The 24830-nt window shown below is 44.6% G+C and overlaps 1 protein-coding gene across 1 annotated transcript in view; it reads left to right on the plus strand.

The window, feature by feature from the left end:
* The window catches only part of tmem259 (transmembrane protein 259), a 25888-nt gene extending 1058 nt beyond the window's left edge, over nt 1-24830 (plus strand). Inside the window, 13 exon segments of the mRNA XM_028572487.1 lie at nt 3601-3982; nt 4912-5147; nt 5149-5215; nt 8553-8730; nt 12877-12987; nt 13255-13377; nt 14396-14496; nt 15623-15680; nt 18368-18451; nt 19293-19425; nt 19582-19681; nt 21496-22123; nt 24781-24830. Of these exon segments, the coding sequence (XP_028428288.1) occupies nt 3761-3982; nt 4912-5147; nt 5149-5215; nt 8553-8730; nt 12877-12987; nt 13255-13377; nt 14396-14496; nt 15623-15680; nt 18368-18451; nt 19293-19425; nt 19582-19681; nt 21496-22123; nt 24781-24830 (2091 nt within the window). The 5' untranslated portion in view covers nt 3601-3760.

The raw sequence follows: 24830 nt of genomic DNA on the forward strand, positions 1-24830 counted from the left end.
TATCAGACACTAGAACATATCCATACTAGTTTATCTGTTATATCAGACACTAGAACATATCCACACTAGTTTACCTGTTATATCAGACACTAGAACATATCCACACTAGTTTATCTGTTATATCAGACACTAGGACATATCCACACTAGTTTATCTGTTATATCAGACACTAGAACATATCCATACTAGTTTATCTGTTATATCAGACACTAGAACATATCCACACTAGTTTACCTGTTATATCAGACACTAGAACATATCCACACTAGTTTATCTGTTATATCAGACACTAGGACATATCCACACTAGTTTATCTGTTATATCAGACACTAGGACATATCCACACTAGTTTATCTGTTATATCAGACACTAGAACATATCCACACTAGTTTATCTGTTATATCAGACACTAGGACATGTCCACACTAGTTTATCTGTTATATCAGACACTAGGACATATCCACACTAGTTTATCTGTTATATCAGACGCTAGGACATATCCACACTAGTTTACCTGTTATATCAGACACTAACACATATCCACACTAGTTTATCTGTTATATCAGACACTAGGACGTATCCACACTAGTTTATCTGTTATATCAGACACTAGAACATATCCACACTAGTTTACCTGTTATATCAGACACTAGAACATATCCACACTAGTTTATCTGTTATATCAGACACTAGAACATATCCATACTAGTTTATCTGTTATATCAGACACTAGAACATATCCACACTAGTTTATCTGTTATATCAGACACTAGAACATATCCACACTAGTTTATCTGTTATATCAGACACTAGAACATATCCACACTAGTTTATCTGTTATATCAGACACTAGAACATATCCATACTAGTTTATCTGTTATATCAGACACTAGAACATATCCACACTAGTTTATCTGTTATATCAGACACTAGAACATATCCACACTAGTTTATCTGTTATATCAGACACTAGAACATATCCACACTAGTTTATCTGTTATATCAGACACTAGAACATATCCACACTAGTTTATCTGTTATATCAGACACTAGAACATATCCATACTAGTTTATCTGTTATATCAGACACTAGAACATATCCACACTAGTTTATCTGTTATATCAGACACTAGAACATATCCATACTAGTTTATCTGTTATATCAGACACTAGAACATATCCACACTAGTTTATCTGTTATATCAGACACTAGGACATATCCACACTAGTTTATCTGTTATATCAGACACTAGGACAGACTAGTTTATCTGTTATATCAGACATAGGACATATCCACACTAGTTTATCTGTTATATCAGACTAGGACATATCCACACTAGTTTACCTGTTATATCAGACATGTCCACACTAGTTTATCTGTTATATCAGACACTAGGACGTATCCACACTAGTTTATCTGTTATATCAGACACTAGAACATATCCACACTAGTTTACCTGTTATATCAGACACTAGAACATATCCACACTAGTTTATCTGTTATATCAGACACTAGAACATATCCACACTAGTTTATCTGTTATATCAGAGACTGGGACGTATCCACACTAGTTTACCTGTTATATCAGACACTAGAACATATCCATACTAGTTTATCTGTTATATCAGACACTAGAACATATCCATACTAGTTTATCTGTTATATCAGACACTAGAACATATCCATACTAGTTTACCTGTTATATCAGACACTAGAACATATCCATACTAGTTTATCTGTTATATCAGACACTAGAACATATCCATACTAGTTTACCTGTTATATCAGACACTAGAACATATCCATACTAGTTTACCTGTTATATCAGACACTAGGACGTATCCACACTAGTTTATCTGTTATATCAGACACTAGAACATATCCACACTAGTTTATCTGTTATATCAGACACTAGAACATATCCACACTAGTTTATCTGTTATATCAGACACTAGGAACATATCCACACTAGTTTATCTGTTATATCAGACACTAGAACATATCCACACTAGTTTATCTGTTATATCAGACACTAGGACATATCCACACTAGTTTATCTGTTATATCAGACACTAGAACATATCCACACTAGTTTATGTTATATCAGACACTAGAACATATCCACACTAGTTTATCTGTTATATCAGACACTAGAACATATCCACACTAGTTTATGTTATATCAGACACTAACACATATCCATACTAGTTTATCTGTTATATCAGACACTAGAACATATCCATACTAGTTTATCTGTTATATCAGACACTAGGACATATCCACACTAGTTTATGTTATATCAGACACTAACACATATCCATACTAGTTTATCTGTTATATCAGACACTAGAACATATTCATACTAGTTTATCTGTTATATCAGACACTAGAACATATCCACACTAGTTTACCTGTTATATCAGACACTAGGACATATCCACACTAGTTTATCTGTTATATCAGACACTAGGACATATCCACACTAGTTTATCTGTTATATCAGACACTAGAACATATCCACACTAGTTTATCTGTTATATCAGACACTAGAACATATCCACACTAGTTTACCTGTTATATCAGACACTAGAACATATCCACACTAGTTTACCTGTTATATCAGACACTAGAACATATCCACACTAGTTTACCTGTTATATCAGACACTAGAACATATCCACACTAGTTTACCTGTTATATCAGACACTAGGACGTATCCACACTAGTTTATCTGTTATGCAGCTTTTTACATATATTTCTATCAGTCTGGGTGGGGCTACCACAGGTTTCTATCAGTCTGGGTGGGGCTACCACAGGTTTCTAGCAGTCTGGGTGGGGACTACCACAGGTTTCTATCAGTCTGGGTGGGGCAGGTTTCTAGCAGTCCGGGTGGGGACTACCACAGGTTTCCAGCAGTCCGGGTGGGGACTACCACAGGTTTCTAGCAGTCTGGGTGGGGGCTACCACAGGTTTCTATCAGTCTGGGTGGGGACTACCACAGGTTTCTATCAGTCTGGGTGAGGGCTACCACAGGTTTCTATCAGTCTGGGTGGGGGCTACCACAGGTTTCTATCAGTCTGGGTGGGGACTACCACAGGTTTCTATCAGTCTGGGTGGGGACTACCACAGGTTTCTATCAGTCTGGGTGGGGAATACCACAGGTTTCTAGCAGTCTGGGTGGGGGCTACCACAGAGTTATAGTCAGGTCTTGGGTAGGAGAGCCCTTCCCTGGAAGGAAAAGGAGCTCAGTCTTGTTGGACATCCAAGAAGAGATGTCAGTCAGACAGGTCGAGATACGTGCTGCTACTTGAGTTTCAGACTCAGGAAAGGAGAGAATTAGTTGGGTGTCGTCTGCGTAGCTGTGGTTGAGAAGCTGTGCGAGTGAATGACAGACCAGAGAGAGTTGGTGTACAGAGAGAAGAGGAGGGGACCCAGGACTGATCCCTCAGGGACCCCAGATTTGAGTGGGCAAGGTTCTGAGGTAGAGGCAGTGCCTTGACCCAGATCCTGGAGTGTCGAAATATTTAAACTGAGCAGCGATAGTTTAACATCTGGAACTATCAATTCATTGATCAAAGATTTCTTTGGTTTCTTTTCAGAGTCATCTGTGTGAAGAAGTCTTTCTTTCCTCCCTCGGACTCTGTCGTGATTGGCTGAGAGGCTTACCTGGCTGTGATCTGATTGGCTGAGAGGAGCCATGCTGACCTAGGATCAGCTGTTAGTCAGTTTGCTGTGTGCGGAGTAACACAGCGACTCATCATGTCTGAGAACCAGCCCAACAACAACAACGTCCCTCTGAACAACAACAACAACAACAACATGGGACCCAACCGGCTCCGGAACCCCAACATCAACCAGAACCCGCTCATCAATGTCCGGGACCGCCTCTTCCACGCGCTCTTCTTCAAGATGGCCGTCACCTACGCCCGACTGTTCCCACCGTCTTTCAGGAGGGTCTTCGAGTTCTTCGTCCTGCTAAAGGTAGGAAACATCTGGGCAACATTTGGGCAATATCTAGGGAACATCTAGGCAATATCTGGGAAACATCTGGGCAACATCTGGGCAATATCTAGGGAACATCTAGGCAATATCTGGGCAATATCTAGGAATCATCTGGGCAATATCTAGGGAACATCTAGGCAACATCTGGGCAATATCTAGGGATCATCTGGGCAACTTCTGGGCAATATCTAGGGATCATCTGGGCAATATCTAGGGCAACATCTGGGGTAATAGCTGGGCAACATCTAGGTAATATGTAGGGAACATCTAGGGAGAATCTAGGTAATATCTATGGAACATCTAGGCAACATCTGGGCAATATCTAGGGATCATCTGGGCAACTTCTGGGCAATATCTAGGGATCATCTGGGCAATATCTAGGGCAACATCTGGGGTAATAGCTGGGCAACATCTAAGTAATATGTAGGGAACATCTAGGGAGAATCTAGGTAATATCTAGGGAACATCTAGGCAACATCTGGGCAATATCTAGGGATCATCTGGGCAACTTCTGGGCAATATCTAGGGATCATCTGGGCAATATCTAGGGCAACATCTGGGGTAATAGCTGGGCAACATCTAGGTAATATGTAGGGAACATCTAGGGAGAATCTAGGCAATATCTAGGGAACATCTAGGGATCATCTGGGCAATATCTAGGGATCATCTGGGCAACTTCTGGGCAATATCTAGGGATCATCTGGGCAATATCTAGGGCAACATCTGGGGTAATAGCTGGGCAACATCTAGGTAATATGTAGGGAACATCTAGGGAGAGTCTAGGTAATATCTAGGGAACATCTAGGCAACATCTAGGGAACATCTAGGTAATATCTAGGGAACATCTGGGCAATATTGTCTCAAAAATGAAAGCCTGACAGCATTATCTCCCGTGTGTTCGTGGCCAGGCGCTCTTCGTCCTCTTCATCCTGGCCTACATCCACATCGCCTTCTCTCGCTCGCCCATCGACTGCCTGGAGGCGGTGAGGGAGCGCTGGCCGCGGGACGGCATCCTGCGGGTGGAGATCCAGAAGAACTCTAGCCGCGCGCCCGTCTTCCTGCAGCACTACGACGCCACGGCCAGCCTGCAGGAGGCGCTGGGGGCAGTGGGGGCCGGGCCGGGGGGGCGGGCTTAGCCTGGCAGCGCTGCAGGACGAAGACGAGGAAGAGGAGGAGATGACCATGGAGATGTTCGACAACAGCTCCGTACAGGTGAGACGCAGACACAGTCGTAACATGGTTAGTTCTCCGGTTAGTTGGTCTGGCCCATAATACATCCCATAATACATCTATGGTCTGACCCCTAATACATCTATGGTCTGACCCCTAATACATCTATGGTCTGGCCCATAATACATCTATGGTCTGGCCCATAATACATCTATGGTCTGGCCCATAATACATCTATGGTCTGACCCATAATACATCTATGGTCTGACCCATAATACATCTATGGTCTGGCCCATAATACATCTATGGTCTGACCCATAATACATCTATGGTCTGACCCATAATACATCTATGGTCTGACCCCTAATACATCTATGGCCTGGCCCATAATACATCTATGGCCTGGCCCATAATACATCTATGGACTGGCCCATAATACATCTATGGACTGGCCCATAATACATCTATGGTCTGACCCATAATACATCCCCTAATACATCTATGGTCTGACCCCTAATACATCTATGGCCTGGCCCATAATACATCTATGGTCTGACCCATAATACATATATGGTCTGACCCCTAATACATCCCATAATACATCTATGGCCTGGCCCATAATACAGCTATGGCCTGGCCCATAATACATCTATGGACTGGCCCATAATACATCTATGGTCTGACCCATAATACATCCCCTAATACATCTATGGTCTGACCCATAATACATATATGGTCTGACCCCTAATACATCCCATAATACATCTATGGCCTGGCCCATAATACATCTATGGTCTGACCCCTAATACATCCCATAATACATCTATGGTCTGGCCCATAATACATCTATGGTCTGACCCCTAATACATCTATGGTCTGACCCCTAATACATCTATGGTCTGGCCCATAATTCATCTATGGTCTGACCCATAATACATCCCATAATACATCTATGGCCTGGCCCATAATACATCTATGGTCTGACCCCTAATACATCTATGGTCTGGCCCATAATACATCTATAGTCTGACCCATAATACATCTATGGTCTGGCCCATAATACATCTATAGTCTGACCCATAATACATCCCATAATACATCTATGGTCTGGCCCATAATACATCTATGGTCTGACCCCTAATACATCTATGGTCTGACCCATAATAAATCTATGGTCTGGCCCATAATACATCTATGGGACCCCTAATACATCTATGGTCTGACCCATAATACATCTATGGTCTGGCCCATAATACATCCCATAATACATCTATGGTCTGGCCCATAATACATCTATGGTCTGACCCCTAATACATCTATGGTCTGACCCATAATAAACATGGTCTGGCCCATAATACATCTATGGTCTGACCCCTAATACATCTATGGTCTGACCCATAATAAATCTATGGCCTATAATACATCCCATAATACATCTATGGTCTGACCCCTAATACATCTATGGTCTGACCCATAATAAATCTATGGTCTGGCCCATAATACATCTATGGTCTGACCCCTAATACATCTATGGTCTGACCCATAATACATCTATGGTCTGGCCCATAATACATCCCATAATACATCTATGGTCTGACCCATAATACATCTATGGTCTGACCCATAATACATCTATGGTCTGGCCCATAATACATCTATGGTCTGACCCCTAATACATCTATGGTCTGACCCATAATACATCTATGGTCTGGCCCATAATACATCCCATAATACATCTATGGTCTGGCCCATAATACATCTATGGTCTGACCCCTAATACATCTATGGTCTGACCCCTAATAAATCTATGGTCTGGCCCATAATACATCTATGGTCTGACCCCTAATACATCTATGGTCTGACCCATAATAAATCTATGGTCTGGCCCATAATACATCCCATAATACATCTATGGTCTGACCCCTAATACATCTATGGTCTGACCCATAATAAATCTATGGTCTGGCCCATAATACATCCCATAATACATCTATGGTCTGGCCCATAATACATCTATGGTCTGACCCCTAATACATCTATGGTCTGACCCATAATAAATCTATGGTCTGGCCCATAATACATCTATGGTCTGACCCCTAATACATCTATGGTCTGACCCATAATAAATCTATGGTCTGGCCCATAATACATCTATGGTCTGACCCCTAATACATCTATGGTCTGACCCATAATACATCTATGGTCTGGCCCATAATACATCCCATAATACATCTATGGTCTGACCCATAATACATCTATGGTCTGACCCCTAATACATCTATGGTCTGGCCCATAATACATCTATGGTCTGGCCCATAATACATCCCATAATACATCTATGGTCTGGCCCATAATACATCCCATAATACATCTATGGCCTGGCCCATAATACATCTATGGTCTGACCCATAATACATCTATGGTCTGACCCCTAATACATCCCATAATACATCTATGGCCTGGCCCATAATACAGCTATGGTCTGGCCCATAATACATCTATGGTCTGACCCCTAATACATCTATGGTCTGGCCCATAATTCATCTATGGTCTGACCCCTAATACATCTATGGTCTGGCCCATAATACATCTATAGTCTGACCCATAATACATCTATGGTCTGGCCCATAATACATCTATGGTCTGACCCCTAATACATCTATGGTCTGGCCCATAATACATCTATAGTCTGACCCATAATACATCTATGGTCTGGCCCATAATACATCTATGGTCTGACCCCTAATACATCTATGGTCTGGCCCATAATACATCTATAGTCTGACCCATAATACATCTATGGTCTGACCCATAATACATCCCATAATACATCTATGGCCTGGCCCATAATACATCTATGGCCTGGCCCATAATACATCTATGGTCTGACCCCTAATACATCTATGGTCTGGCCCATAATACATCTATAGTCTGACCCATAATACATCCCATAATACATCTATGGTCTGGCCCATAATACATCTATGGTCTGACCCCTAATACATCTATGGTCTGACCCATAATACATCTATGGTCTGGCCCATAATACATCCCATAATACATCTATGGTCTGACCCCTAATACATCTATGGTCTGACCCATAATACATCTATGGTCTGACCCCTAATACATCTATGGTCTGACCCATAATACATCTATAGTCTGACCCATAATACATCCCATAATACATCTATGGTCTGACCCATAATACATCTATGGTCTGACCCATAATACATCTATGGTCTGACCCATAATACATCTATGGTCTGACCCATAATACATCGTTAGTTCTCTGATTCCTTCCTGTAGTTCTTTGGATAAAATGTGCTTTTGATAAGTTAAATGAATGTTTGAATGTGTTTCCTGTGATGTGCTGCAGTTTGATCTGGACATGGAGCCTCGTCTGAAGCCGTCTCTGATTGGAGGAGGAGGAGGAGGAGGAGGAGGAGGGGGAGGGGGAGGGAATGGCAGTCAGGACGTCTCCTTCAGTCAGACTACTAAAGGTATGCAGCCGCTGGACGACTCAGTGTCTGAGCTGGAGATGATGACCAGAGCAGGTAAACTCTTCCTCTCCTCTTCCTCCTCTTCCTCATCCTCCTCTTCCACTCCTCTTCCTCTTCTCCTCTTCTTCCTCATCTTCCTCATCCTCCTCCTCTTCTTCCCTCTCTCACATCCTCCTCTTCCTCATCTTCCTTCCTCATCTTCCTCTCTTCTTCCTCTCTTCTTCCTCCTCTCATCTTCATCTCTTCTTCCTCCTCTCTTCTTCCTCCTCTCTTCTTCCTCATCTTCCTCCTCTCATCCTCCTCATCTTTTTTTCTTCTCCCTCTCATCTTCCTCTCTTCTTCCTCCTGGACAGAAACTCCATCCATCTCTAGTCTCCTTTAACTCTGCATGATATTGTTTTATGTATTTTAGAATAGTTTACTGTGTTTACCTGCCGGTTAATCTCTGGCTTCAGAAAAGCTCTGTGTCATGTTCCCAGCTAAAGGCCATTTGGTGTCATCTGGCTCTGTGTCATGTTCCCATTGAAGGCCATTTGGTGTCATCTGGCTCTGTGTCATGTTCCCATTGAAGGCCGTTTGGTGTCATCCGGCTCTGTGTCACATTCTCATTGAAGGCCGTTTGGTGTCATCCGGCTTTGTGTCACGTTCCCATTGAAGGCCGTTTGGTGTCATCCGGCTCTGTGTCACATTCTCATTGAAGGCCGTTTGATGTCATCCAGCTCTGTGTCACGTTCCCATTGAAGGCTGTTTGGTGTCATCCAGCTCTGTGTCACGTTCCCATTGAAGGCTGTTAGGTGTCATCCGGCTTTGTGTCATGTTCCCATTGAAGGCCGTTTGGTGTCATCCGGCTCTGTGTCACGTTCCCATTGAAGGCTGTTTGGTGTCATCCAGCTCTGTGTCATGTTCCCATTGAAGGCTGTTAGGTGTCATCCGGCTCTGTGTCACATTCTCATTGAAGGCCGTTTGGTGTCATCCGGCTCTGTGTCACGTTCCCATTGAAGGCTGTTTGGTGTCATCCAGCTCTGTGTCATTATCCCATTGAAGGCTGTTAGGTGTCATCCGGCTCTGTGTCACATTCTCATTGAAGGCTGTTTGATGTCATCCGGCTTTGTGTCATGTTCTCATTGAAGGCCATTTGGTGTCATCCGGCTCTGTGTCATTATCCCATTGAAGGCCGTTCGTTGAAAAAAAAGTTGTCATTTAAAATTTTGACCCAGAAAAACAAAACGTTGGAGGAGGGACTGAACATCGGAGTGTGTGGATTAGCCAGACCCTCCTCCACAGAGCTGCAGAGGAGAGTCTGACTAGTCTACACATGTTAGTCTCACATGTCCAGACCCTCCTCCGCAGCTCTGTGGAGGAGGGTCTGGACATGTGACACTAACAGGAAGAAGACACAAGGGTTAATAGTGCCCACTGTTCCCCAGATGTCTGTTACCGTCTGTTGTTGTTTCAGTGGGGCCGACTTTTTATTTTAGTTTTTATATTTCTTACTCTTCTGTCCACATTTGGAAGCCGTTTTTTGTAGCGGCCCATTCAGGTCACTGCTGATTGGCTGATCTGTTGTTGTAGCTGATTATTGTTTATAAGTCTAGACCCGGAATAAACTTTCACACATAGGGAACAAAAGTCTTACATTTGGGTCACTACAGGATTTTAGAGACATGGTTACGTTTGTAAAATAGGTCTTCTTTTACTTTTTTGTAGCTTTATTAACAAAACTTTTATTTGCTATTTTCAAGGATTTTGTCGCTTTTTTGCCGCTTCAGTGTGACCAGTCTGTTGTGTCTGTTGTTGCAGTGTGACCAGTCTGTTGTTGCAGTGTGACCAGTCTGTTGTCTGTTGTTGCAGTGTGACCAGTCTGTTGTTGCAGTGTGACCAGTCTTTTGTGTCTGTTGTTGCAGTGTGACCAGTCTGTTGTGTCTGTTGTTGCAGTGTGACCAGTCTGTTCCTGTCTGTTGTTGCAGTGTGACCAGTCTGTTGTGTCTGTTGTTGCAGTGTGACCAGTCTGTTCCTGTCTGTTGTTGCAGTGTGACCAGTCTGTTTATTTATTATTTATTCATGTGATAGGGACAATGCTCATTGATCAACAGACAAATTACTTGCTGTAAACAAGCCAGAGTTAGCTACAAGTGCTAGTTTCCATCTGTTGTCCCTAGCCAGGTCTTAACAGGCACCCTAAAATACAAAAATCAATACAAATACACTATAAATCTAATAAATACAGTAGCAATGCAATGTAGAAAAAAATAAAATAAATATAAAGTATGTTCATGGGCTTATGTATTTGGTGTATGACTGTAATTGTCCCTAATCCAAGATTTAAGATGTTTTTTAAAAGAGGAGAGACTATTACACTCCCTTAACTTATTGGGCAAACTATTCCAAAAAGTTGTAGCTCTGACAGAAAAGGCTGTGCTTCCAATCCTACTTTTTCTAAAGTGAACTATGCAATCCCCTCTGGTGGTTGCTCTGGTGACTCTATTGACCTTATCTTTCTGTTTTATAAACTGACACAGTGGTGGTGGAGCAAGCCCACGGAGTACCTTAAAGACAAGACAGGCATCAGCAAAGTTTCTGAAGTTTTCAAAGCTAAACATGTTGTGTTTTTTAATTAATAGCTATTACCCTTGCGGTCCAATGTCTTTAATGCCAGTTTATAAAGTGACTCCAATGGTTGCAATGTTGTTTTATTGGCTTGCGACCAGCTAGTTAAACAGTAAGAAAAATGTGAGAAGATCATCGCATGCAAGAAGAGCTTTGCGGCCATCATTGGTAGGTATGGTCTTAAGTCCTTAAAATTTGCCAGGTTAAATTTAACAATATTGGCAACCTTTTTTGTATGCTTTTTAAATCCGAATTGTAAGTCTAGGATGATTCCCAGATATTTAAAGTCGGATACCACTCTGACCTTCTCTTGGTTAACAATTACCTCAGGGTCATAAGTCACAGTAGTTTGTTTTGTAAAATACATACATACTGTTTTACTTATGTTCAGGTCTAAGCATGAATTAGTTAGCCATATGGATACCTTACTCATTGCCTCAGTCAGTTGTTGTGCAGCTTGTTGTTTATTTTTAGCATGCACATAGAGGACTGTAGCCTCGTGAGCCCGTCCTGATCTGGCGAGCTCCAGTTTTCCACTCGCAGATCAGTCTGGCATCTTGAGATAGAGAACATTTGGAGCCGTTAGCCAAACGACCGGGCCAATCAGCGTTGGTTTTGAGGTGGGTTTAGGTGGTGATAGACAGATGGTTTATCCAATCAGCTAACCAGGATTTTCAGACAGCGGTAGCCCTAATTCTGTTAGCCTCACGCAAATGCTTTTTTTCTCTTGGATCCTTCTTTTGGAATATGGTCCGGGAACCTGAAATGGGGCCTTTTATTCTTTTATTCCTAAATTCTCGTTACACAAACGGCAAATCTCCTTTACCGACATGTTGCTTGCTTGCGGAGCTAATGAGCTATGCTTTGCCTGCACTGTTCCTGTCTGTTGTTGCTGTGTGACCAGTCTGTTCAGTCTGTTGTTGCAGTGTGACCAGTCTGTTCTGTCTGTTGTTGCTGTGTGACCAGTCTGTTCTGTCTGTTGTTGCAGTGTGACCAGTCTGTTGTTGCAGTGTGACCAGTCTGTTTCTGTCTGTTGTTGCAGTGTGACCAGTCTGTTCCTGTCTGTTGTTGCAGTGTGACCAGTCTGTTTCTGTCTGTTGTTGCAGTGTGACCAGTCTGTTGTTGCAGTGTGACCAGTCTGTTGTTGCAGTGTGACCAGTCTGTTGTTGCAGTGTGACCAGTCTGTTGTTGCAGTGTGACCAGTCTGTTGTTGCAGTGTGACCAGTCTGTTCTGTCTGTTGTTGCAGTGTGACCAGTCTGTTCTGTCTGTTGTTGCAGTGTGACCAGTCTGTTGTTGCAGTGTGACCAGTCTGTTCCTGTCTGTTGTTGCAGTGTGACCAGTCTGTTGTTGCAGTGTGACCAGTCTGTTGTTGCAGTGTGACCAGTCTGTTCTGTCTGTTGTTGCAGTGTGACCAGTCTGTTCTGTCTGTTGTTGCAGTGTGACCAGTCTGTTCTGTCTGTTGTTGCAGTGTGACCAGTCTGTTCTGTCTGTTGTTGCAGTGTGACCAGTCTGTTCTGTCTGTTGTTGCAGTGTGACCAGTCTGTTCTGTCTGTTGTTGCAGTGTGACCAGTCTGTTCTGTCTGTTGTTGCAGTGTGGCCTCAGGAGGAATACATCGTGGAGTATTCTCTGGAGTACGGCTTCCTGCGTCTGTCTCAGAGCACCAGACAGAGACTCAACATCCCCGTCATGGTCGTCACTCTGGGTGAGACTCACAGTCACATGACTCCTGCCTCACAGTCACATGACTCCTGCCTCACAGTCACATGACTCCTGCCTCACAGTCACATGACTCCTGCCTCTGCCTCACAGTCACATGACTCCTGCCTCACAGTCACATGACTCCTGCCTCACAGTCACATGACTCCTGCCTCACAGTCACATGACTTTAACACCTGTCTGCCTCACAGTCATGTATGACTTCAACACATGACTAACACATGACTTTAACTCCTGTGATGAAACCTTTCAGATCCCATGAAGGACGAGTGTTTCGGTGACGGATTCAGTCGCTTCCTGCTGGACGAGTTTTTGGGCTACGATGATATCCTGATGTCCAGCGTGAAGGCGCTCGCTGAGAACGAGGAGAACAAAGGTACAGAAACATGGAGAGGGAGAGAGACGGGTAGAAGGAGAGACAAAGAGGAGGGAGGGAGAGAGAGACAGACCGACAGAGAGAATAAGGGAGAGAGCGAGAGAGAGGGAGAGACAGCGGGAGAAGGTGAGAGAGAGGGAGAGACAGAAAGGGACAAGGAGAGACAGAGGAGAGAGACAGAAAGGGACAAGGAGAGAAAGAGGAGAGAGACAGAAAGGGACAAGGAGAGACAGAGGAGAGAGACAGAAAGGGACAAGGAGAGAAAGAGGAGAGAGACAGAAAGGGACAAGGAGAGACAGAGGAGAGAGACAGAAAGGGACAAGGAGAGACAGAGGAGAGAGACAGAAAGGGACAAGGAGAGACAGAGGGAGAGACAGAAAGGGACAAGGAGAGAGAGAGGGAGAGACAGAAAGGGACAAGGAGAGACAGAGGAGAGAGACAGAAAGGGACAAGGAGAGAAAGAGGAGAGAGACAGAAAGGGACAAGGAGAGACAGAGGGAGAGACAGAAAGGGACAAGGAGAGAGAGAGGGAGAGACAAAAAGGGACAAGGAGAGAAAGAGGAGAGAGACAGAAAGGGACAAGGAGAGACAGAGGAGAGAGACAGAAAGGGACAAGGAGAGACAGAGGAGAGAGACAGAAAGGGACAAGGAGAGAGAGAGGAGAGAGACAGAAAGGGACAAGGAGAGAGAGGGAGAGACAGAAAGGGACAAGGAGAGAGAGAGGAGAGAGACAGAAAGGGACAAGGAGAGAAAGAGAGAGAGACAGAAAGGGACAAGGAGAGACAGAGGAGAGAGACAGAAAGGGACAAGGAGAGAGAGAGAGAGAGGGAGACAGAAAGGGACAAGGAGAGGAGAGAGAGAGAGGGAGAGACAGCGGGAGAAGGAGAGAGAGAGACATCTTGTATTGGGGTCAATGAGGTAAATTCTAAGTTAGTTTTGTAGACGGTGTATGATGTCAGTGTATCTGGAGCTGTGAGTCATCAGCAGGTGTGTGATGTCACAGCGTGGTTCTCCGCAGGGTTCCTGAGGAACGTGGTGTCTGGAGAACATTACCGCTTCGTCAGCATGTGGATGGCCAGAACGTCATACCTGGCCGCCTTCGTCATCATGGTCATCTTCGTAAGTCACGATGCAAACAGCTGCACTTCAAAAACCATGGATCATAAACCAGCACTGCAGGGCGTAGCAGGGCACTGCAGGGCGTAGCAGGGCACTGCAGGGTGTAGCAGGGCACTGCAGGGTGTAGCAGGGCGTAGCAGGGCACTACAGGGTGTAGCAGGGTACTGCAGGGTGTAGCAGGGCGTAGCAGGGCACTACAGGGTGTAGCAGGGTACTACAGGGTGTAGCAGGGTACTACAGGGTGTAGCAGGTTGTAGCAGGGTGTAGCAGGGTACTACAGGGTGTAGCAGGGCACTACAGGGTGTAGCAGGGTGTAGCAGGGTACTACAAGGTGTAGCAAGGTGTAGCAGGGTACTACAAGGTGTAGCAGGGCATAGCAGGGCGTGGAGCAGGACCATTTCGACAGCTGCAACTATGATTTAGGGGCCACCCTAATCCAAGGAAACATGCTGGGTGAAAGAATACATACGGACTCCGGGGAATAAGCTCCCAGAGCTAAGTTAGTAACGAGACTTTCTGGGACAAGGATACACACAGATGGAAAGAGAGGAGCTCAGTGGGTCAGAGGAAGGTCTAGAACTAGAACAGCATAACTAAGAGCTGGTCCAAGGCAGACCTGAGCCAGCTCTATAAGGGCTGCTAGATGAATCTGACCACTATGAAGAGAAGCAGAGAAGAGAAGGGGGGCCGTGTCTGTAGCTATACACCCTCCCCCACCGGGGGTGTTTGTGTGTCTGTGTTTCAGACTCGGCTGATGATTGTGTGTCTGTGTTTCAGACTCGGCTGATGATTGTGTGTCTGTGTTTCAGACTCGGCTGATGATTGTGTGTCTGTGTTTCAGACTCGGCTGATGATTGTGTGTCTGTGTTTCAGTCGGCTGATGTGTTGTCTGTGTTTCAGACTCGGCTGATGATTGTGTTTCTGTGTTTCAGACTCGGCTGATGATGTGTCTGTGTTTCAGACTGTGATGATTGTGTTTCAGACTCGGCTGATGATTGTGTTTCAGACTCGGCTGATGATTGTGTTTCTGTGTTTCAGACTCGGCTGATGATTGTGTGTCTGTGTTTCAGACTCAGCTGATGATTGTGTTTCAGACTCGGCTGATGATTGTGTTTCTGTGTTTCAGACTCTGTCCGTGTCCATGCTGCTCAGATATTCTCACCACCAGATCTTCGTTTTCATCGGTCAGTTTCCTCCCAAACCTGGCGTCACACAGGCCCCGGTCCCGACCGGTTCAGACTGGTTGTTGTTCAGTCCAGTTCAAATCGCTTCACTTCAGTCTTCAGTCAATAACTGACTCAGACCAGAACCAAACCAGTACAGTGGACAAATTTGTGTTTCCTGGGATGTTGAAGGAATGTCCCGCCCTATTTCTCCTCTGATTGGCTTACGTTGGTATTCTTACCCTGACATCACACTCCTTATTCCTGAACCGAACCAATCCAACAACGAAGGTAACCAGTACTAGCCAGTTAGTAGGGTCGGGTACTAAAACCCGGTTTCCATGGGACCGGTATATATTCCGGGCCGAAGGACGGAGCAGATCTGGGTGCCCCCTTACGCTGTCTCCTGACTTCCTGCGCTGCCCTCTGGTGCTCTGAAACAGACGTTACAGCGCTGCACATGATGCTAGTTGGCAGCAGCTAACGGTAACGTTAGCCTACCGTTAGCTAGTAACTGGCTTCAACACGGTTTAAATGCTGACCGTTAAACGGTCTAACGTGCGTCTGTATGCTGGTTGCCATGACATCACAACCAGTGTCCCAAATTTACTTTTTAACTCACCGCCAAATATTAAATATTAAACAGCAGTTGTTGTTTTTGCGTGCGTGTGTGTGTGTCTGTAACTTGTGTGTGTGTGTGTGTGTGTGTGTGTCTGTAACTGTGTGTGTGTGTGTGTGTGTGTGTCTGTGTGTGTGTGTGTGTGTGTGTGTGTTTGTAACTTTGTGTGTGTGTGTGTGTGTGTCTGTAACTGTGTGTGTGTGTGTGTGTCTGTAACTGTGTGTGTGTGTGTGTGTGTGTGTTTGTAACTTTTGTGTGTGTGTGTGTGTGTCTGTAACTTTGTGTGTGTGTATGTGTGTCTGTAACTTTGTGTGTCTGTAACTTTGTGTGTGTGTGTCTGTAACTTTGTGTGTCTGTGTGTGTGTGTGTCTGTAACTGTGTGTGTGTGTGTGTGTGTGTGTCTGTAACTTTGTGTGTGTGTCTGTAACTTTGTGTGTGTGTCTGTAACTTTGTGTGTGTGTCTGTAACTTTGTGTGTGTGTGTGTCTGTAACTGTGTGTGTGTGTGTGTGTGTGTGTCTGTAACTGTGTGTGTGTGTGTGTGTCTGTAACTGTGTGTGTGTGTGTGTGTGTGTGTGTGTGTGTCTGTAACTGTGTGTGTGTGTCTGTAACTTTGTGTGTGTGTGTGTCTGTAACTTTGTGTGTGTGTGTTTGTAACTTTGTGTGTGTGTGTGTGTCTGTAACTTTGTGTGTGTGTGTCTGTAACTTTGTGTGTGTGTGTGTCTGTAACTTTGTGTGTGTGTGTGTGTCTGTAACTTTGTGTGTGTGTGTGTGTGTGTGTCTGTAACTGTGTGTGTGTGTGTGTGTGTGTGTGTGTTTGTCTGTAACTTTGTGTGTGTGTGTGTGTGTGTGTGTGTGTGTGTGTGTGTGTGTCTGTAACTTTTGTGTGTGTGTGTGTGTGTGTGTGTCTGTAACTTTGTGTGTGTGTGTGTGTGTGTGTGTGTGTGTGTCTGTAACTGTGTGTGTGTGTGTGTGTGTGTGTGTGTGTGTCTGTAACTTTGTGTGTGTGTGTGTGTGTGTGTGTGTGTGTGTGTGTGTGTGTCTGTAACTGTGTGTGTGTGTGTGTGTGTGTGTGTGTGTGTGTGTGTGTGTCTGTAACTTGTGTGTGTGTGTGTGTGTGTGTGTGTGTCTGTAACTTGTGTGTGTGTGTGTGTGTGTGTGTGTGTGTGTGTAACTTTTGTGTGTGTGTGTGTGTGTGTGTGTGTGTGTGTCTGTAACTGTGTGTGTGTGTGTGTGTGTGTGTGTGTGTGTCTGTAACTTTGTGAGTGTGTGTGTGTGTGTGTGTGCGTGTGTGTGTGTGTGTCTGTAACTTTGTGAGTGTGTGTGTGTGTGTGTGTGTGTGTGTGTGTGTGTGTGTAACTTGTGTGTGTGTGTGTGTGTGTGTGTGTGTGTGTGTGTCTGTAACTTTGTGTGTGTGTGTGTGTGTGTGTGTGTGTGTGTGTGTCTTTTGTGTGTGTGTGTGTGTGTGTGTGTGTGTGTGTGTGTGTGTGTGTGTGTGTGTCTGTAACTTTGTGTGTGTGTGTGTGTGTGTGTGTGTGTGTCTGTAACTTTGTGAGTGTGTGTGTGTGTGTGTGTGTGTGTGTGTGTGTGTGTGTGCGTGCGTGCGTGCATGTCTGCACCAGCGAACCAATGACCTGCCGCCAGCGGAGGAACAGAAGAAAGTAGCTGCACCTTCACCAAAAAGAAGTCTGAAAAGAACACGTTGACCAAACTATTTTGGTACAAACATGTTCTCTCCATCTGGCGGATAGCTCTCTGAACTTTACTCGCCAAACAGAAAAATCACCTGCGTTTGGCGACTGGCGAGTGTTAATTTCGCGACGCTGCGTTCATTGTTGTTATGTAGCAATACACAAGTCGTTCTTTAATGTCCCCGACAAGACCATCGTTTGGTGCTCTTCTTTTGTTTTAAAGTACCCTTTTAGCACCGATTCCCATCCCGACCAATCAGAGGGAAAGAAGGGCGGCTCAAGTCATTCCTTTGCACCCAATGCAGTTTAATCCAGTTCAGTGTTTTACATTTCAAACCGTTTGAGAAGTTTAGAACAGAAGATCTAACCTTCAGCTGTGTGTCGGTCTGCTCGTCCTCAGTCGATCTTCTTCAGATGCTGGAGATGAACATGACCATCGCCTTCCCAGCAGCCCCTCTGCTCACCGTCATCCTGGCCCTCGTTGGTAAGCCCACATCAGCCCACATCAGCCCACATCAGCCCACATCAGCCCACATCCCTAAAACTTGAGCTGTGTCCCTGGACATGAGGCGATAGTGCGAGTTGAGGCCGGACCCGGCTGAAGTCTCGTCTAAAGCTTCAGCGTGTTGGAGGAGCAGACGTGGAGCTGAATGTATCTTTTGAGCGTCTAACGCCACACGGCTTCATTATTACACCGCTTCATCACATAAAAGTTGTGTCGTCTCTGCTCGAGTCAAAAGCCAAAGTTTCTGTATTAGTCTCCCTAAGGAGACATGAGTTTTGGACACTGGGAGAAATTGCTGCAAGAGTTACAACAGACACACAGCAAGCACAGGGCTCAAACAGTTAGAAGACAAAAGTACAGGAAACATTTGGGCTCCTCAGAGAGCTCTGCAAATTACAAAGTACCATTTTCTATACTTATAAAAAGCCATCCTTCCTACATCCTTCTGTTCTCCCATACATGCCTTCCAATCATTCCTCCATACATCCAGTTATAAATAAACATTCATTCATCCATTCATATCCATACATACATTCAGTCACAGATATACATTAATGAATTCATAGTCATACGTTCTTCGCTGCTCATTAATGAGCTTGACTGAGAGAGGAACAAATGAGTCTCTCTGATTGGTTGGAGGTTTTGTCCCGCTAAAAGAAACAACATTGACTTTTTAAATCTAATCTAAATATTACAACCTTTAATCTCTAAATATTACAACCTTTTCTTAAAATATGAAATGGTTTATTCTGAAAATATATCCGAGCTGTTGGTTGGAGGTTTTAAACCCTGAGCCTGTGATGTCACTTCCTGTCTTCAGGCATGGAGGCCATCATGTCGGAGTTCTTCAACGACACGACGACAGCGTTCTACATCATCCTCATCGTGTGGCTGGCCGACCAGTACGACGCCATCTGTTGCCACACCAACACCAGCAAACGCCACTGGCTCAGGTGAGTCACATGACCAGCACCACCGCGCGCCATTGGCTCTGTAGAACCACGCCCAGAGGCACGGGGCTGGACCAATCCCAGCACACTAACTGTTACCTCTAAATCTATGAGTTAGAGACTATATCTCTTTAAGCTGAATGTGTTTGGGTTCCTCAGGTTCTTCTATCTGTACCACTTTGCCTTCTACGCCTATCACTACCGCTTCAACGGTCAGTACAGCAGCCTGGCGCTGGTCACATCCTGGCTCTTCATCCAGGTCAGAAACACCTTCATCATCTTCACACTTACAGGAAGACACCCTAACACCTGGACTCTCTGTCTCCATGTGTGTGTGTCGGAGTGTCTGATGGATAGGGCTGCTCAATTATGGAAAAAATAATAATCACGATTATTTTGGTCGATATTGAAATCACGATTATTTAACACGATTACTCATTAACCTTTGGATATAATGGAGAGTGTCCAGGGTATAATCTTATCTCACAGAAAGAGTCTCTGGATCAGAATAAATTCTGTTTGGTGAGTCGGTTCAGCTTTACAGATATCACACATAATTTACACAGCTAATGAACAATTCCAGATACATAACACAATGTGCATCTCACATCACATTTTCACTCACTATGACCACTACGACTGTCATTACTAAACGTTGTGCCAAAAATAATGTCGCCCTCAGTGGGCTTATAGGAAAAACGCAGCACATAGGCGGTACCTTAGAGTACCGTTACGTGAAACAGCTGATTTAACGTCCCTGCTCATTTACATACAGTTTAACAACAACACTAAATGCTGAGGGAACGTTAATATGTTTTTTCATGTTGTTTTTGAGCAGTATGCCTATGTGCACCGCCACTAAGCTGGAACACGTTTTAAACAGTAAGTGAATACAGCGTGTCGGGGGAATACAAAGTTTACTACAGCGGGGGGTTATTCAGAACACAAGACAAAATAAGAGTCTTCTTGCAAAACAGAACATGGCAAAATAATCGTTTTTTCTCGATTATACTATTTTGGTGATCGTTGGGAGCCAAAATTGAAATCGAAATTCAATTAATTGCTCAGCCCTGCTGATGGAACAACAATCTCTGAAACTGATCCAGTATTAAACCAGAACCGAGCTGTAATGTAACCCTACAGGACTAATGTTCAGCAGCAGTTAGAGTCCACTACAAGTTCTGTTGGTACTGCTGACAGACTCAGATTGTGAGTGGAAGTGTCTGACAACATTATGGGATGGATCCCTACTGAGATAGTTCTTTTTAGTTAAAAAGTAAGATCCTTTTAGTTTAACATGAAATAGCCCCAAAATTACCATCACCAAACTCCACCAGACTCCATGTAAATAATCAGGACTTTTAGCGTGTATAGAGCCAGCATATCTCCACCAGACTCCATGTAAATAATCAGGACTTTTAGCGTGTATAGAGCCAGCATATTTCCACCAGACTCCATGTAAATAATCAGGACTTTTAGCGTGTATAGAGCCAGCATATCTCCACCAGACTCCATGTAAATAATCAGGACTTTTAGCATGTATAGAGCCAGCATATCTCCACCAGACTCCATGTAAATAATCAGGACTTTTAGTGTGTATAGAGCCAGCATATCTCCACCAGACTCCATGTAAATAATCAGGACTTTTAGTGTGTATAGAGCCAGCATATCTCCACCAGACTCCATGTAAATAATCAGGACTTTTAGCGTGTATAGAGCCAGCATATCTCCACCAGACTCCATGTAAATAATCAGGACTTTTAGTGTGTATAGAGCCAGCATATCTCCACCAGACTCCATGTAAATAATCAGGACTTTTAGCGTGTATAGAGCCAGCATATCTCTACATGTAAATGGGTGAATTAAGGGTTTATTTCAACCAAACCAGAGTGGTGATTGTAGGAACAGTGGAAAGATGAACCAAGACGGATTTTGGTAGTTTTATTTAGTTTCTGTCTGTGTTTTCCGATGATAAAAGTCCTGATTATTTACATGGAGTTTGGTGGGTTTCTTTGTCCAACTAAACTAAACTAAATATTCCGTCACTAACCTCTTCTTCTTATTCCTGTTCAGCACTCTATGATCTACTTCTTTCACCACTACGAGCTTCCTGCTATCCTGCAGCAGATCCGGATCCAGGAGATGCTTCTGCAGAACCAGCAGGCGGGTCAGCAACAGGCGGGTCAGCAACAGGCGGGTCAGCAACAGGCGGGTCAGCAACAGGCGGGTCAGCCAGCAGGTCAGCCCGAGGGTCATCCAGCAGGTCAGCCTGAAGGTCAGCCTGAAGGTCAGCCTGAAGGTCATCCTGAGGGTCATCCTGAGGGTCATCCTGAGGGTCATCCTGAGGGTCATCCTGAGGGTCAGCCTGAGGGTCATCCTGAGGGTCAGCCGGCCAACAACCAGGCACAGGCGCTGCAGGACAACCTCAACAACAACGCTGCCACTACAGCCGCTGGGACAGAACCAGAACCAGGACCAGAAAACACTGACCCACTCGCCACGCTGCACAGCGAGCCGAACGCCACCCTGCCTACAGGAGCAGGAGAGGTGAGGGCAGAGCTGAACTGGGTCTCTCACACAGCAGCCATCTTTACCGAAGCTCTGAGCGCCGCCGGAGACGCAGCGGGCGCCAGCGTGGTGGCAGAGGTCTGGGTGGACGGAGGAGAAACGGGAGGAGGAGGAGGAGGAGGAGGAGGAGGAGGAGGAGGAGGAGGAGGAGGAAGAGACAGACAGAGCGAAATGGTAGAAGAAAGGGGAGAAAAAGGAGCAGGAATGGAAGATTTGAATGTTGTTTCAGTAGAAATTAAAGCCACAGGAGGAGATCCTCCAATCAGAGGGCAGGATGGGTCGGAGGGGGCGGGGCCCCGCCCAAACACAGACTGCCCCCCCCACCAGAGCGGCACGGGTACAGACTGCAGAGCGCCACAGCGGCCGCAGACGCCGTCCTGAGAGTCTGACACGCTGCTCAGTCTGTCAGCTGATCAGGGCTCTGGTCTGTGATTGGACCAGCACTGAACAAACACACTTCTTATTTTAAACAAAAACTAAATTAATTAGATCAGTTTGTTCCAACCGCAGGGTCCGCAGGATTATTCTCTGGATGAATGGATGAGCAGTTGGGTCTTTAACATGTGGACCAGTGTTCTGGTCCCCAACTCGGAGATCTTCAGTTTCCTGTCAGCTGTTTCTATAGAAAATAATCGGCCTAATCTGGGTGTGCTGATCAAAACTTCAATTAATGATGAACCGTATGAAGCATGGATTCCTCTGGGCCAGTAGCGATGTTTGGTGGTTCTTTCTGTCAAAGGAAACAACCACTAGTTCAGTTTGAAGTCTGAACTCCGCTCTGGTCTGGATTTTGATCCGTTTTAGATCCTTGAATGTGCAGATGTTTTCGTTGATTTAAAACAAATATAATAAATCTCACAATGTTGTAACATCTCCACCCCGACCAACGCTAAATTCTTCAGATTTTCATTCAGTTTCACCGTTGAAAACTGTAAAAACATCCTGAGTTTGTGTGTCGGGATGCAGCAGTTTGTCTGGGCCGATCCCGATAGCCCATGTGTTGTTATTGTTGGTTCTGGTTCTGGTTCTGGTTTTGTGACAGGGAAACAAAGACCTCTTCATGATATATAAAATACCATGGCAGTTTAAAGTCTTAGTTGTGTTTTGGTCTGGTTTTTGATCCATTAGTGATCGGTAACCGAGCCGCCCTGACGCTGACAGACTGAAGCCCAAACTGAACTGTGATGCTTTCTGTTTACCTGCTTTTATTTTGAAAAGAACAGACTCTTTGGGAACAGGAAGTAGTTTTTGATTGCGGCGGTGGATCAGAACGGATGCCTTATCAATAATCCTTCGGACGCTTCGGAGACTCCGGCAGCCGACGGAGGCAGCTGATTGGTTGTGCATTATGACGGCGGCTGTGTCACACCTCAGGCCCCGCCCCCTGCCACAGGGCTCTTAACATGTCTGCCGGTGCGTTCAGGGGCTCCTCTTAAACGTCAGCGTCGACTATATGACTTCAGATGTGTTTCAGTAAAAACCCACATTATTTTCACCTTTTTAAATCCATTTATTCAAACTGATAACTGATTAAAAGTCACCAAACATGGATGATAAGGCTAACTTCAGGTTTTTTTTCAACCTGCACACTATTTTTGCATGTTTTTTTTTTTTTTTTGTTTTTTTATTAGATCCTTTTAGTTTAATGTGAAATCTCCATCACCCAGCGCACCAGACTCCATGTAAATAATCAGGACTTTTAGTGTCTATAGAGCCAGCATATCTCCACCAGACTCCATGTAAATAATCAGGACTTTTAGTGTCTATAGAGCCAGCATATCTCCACCAGACTCCATGTAAATAATCAGGACTTTTAGTGTCTATAGAGCCAGCATATCTCCACCAGACTCCATGTAAATAATCAGGACTTTTAGTATAGAGCCAGCATATCTCCACCAGACTCCATGTAAATAATCAGGACTTTTAGCGTGTATAGAGCCAGCATATCTCCACCAGACTCCATGTAAATAATCAGGACTTTTAGCGTGTATAGAGCCAGCATATCTCCACATGTAAATGGGTGAATTAAGGGTTTATTTCAACCAAACCAGAGTGGTGATTGTTGGAACAGTGGAAAGATGAACCAAGATGGCTTTTGGTAGTTTTATTTAGTTTCTGTCCACTTTGAATGAAGTGTGTTTTACGATGCTAAAAGTCCTGATTATTTACATGGAGGATTAGGGCCACATGTGAAAATGTATTTGAATTTAAAGTCAGAATTGTGACAGAAAAGTTATTTTTATCTTTAAACTCAGGACATAAATACATCACATATCCCTGATCCTGTTCCATAGTGAAGTAATGGATCCATCTAATGCCCTTAACCATAGAGACACTTAATAACTCTGCGTTTAATTGGCTGAAATCAGTCACCTGAACGCACCGTTGTGTGTGTGTGTGTGTGTGTGTGTGTGTGTGTGTGTGTGTGTGTGTGTGTGTGTGTGTGTGTGTGTGTGTGTGTGTGTGTGTGTGTGTGTGTGTGTGTGTGTGTGTGTGTGTGTGTGTGTGTGTGTGTGTGTGTGTGTGTGTGTGTGTGTGTGAAGGAGGCGGAGCCTGAAGTGTGACACCAGCATCAGAGACAGGAAGTGAACCAAAGTGATGGACTGTGGAGGGATTTGTTTGTTATTTGACTTCTTGGTGCCTCTCTGCTGGATGACTGTAGCCTCGTTAGTCCATCTGAAGCCTGAAACTCATCAAACTGTATTTAACTGTCCAGTGAAACCAGTAAAGCAGTGCACAACCACAGCTGTTTGCACACTAACTGTGTCTACGTGTCACTTTCTTCTGCAGAGAAACAGGAAGTCAACCTCCTCAGTAAAGGACCAACGTCACCTTTCTGA

Source organism: Perca flavescens, unplaced genomic scaffold (genome assembly GCF_004354835.1).
Source record: "Perca flavescens isolate YP-PL-M2 unplaced genomic scaffold, PFLA_1.0 EPR50_1.1_unplaced_scaf_1, whole genome shotgun sequence".
Lineage (NCBI taxonomy): Eukaryota > Metazoa > Chordata > Actinopteri > Perciformes > Percidae > Perca > Perca flavescens.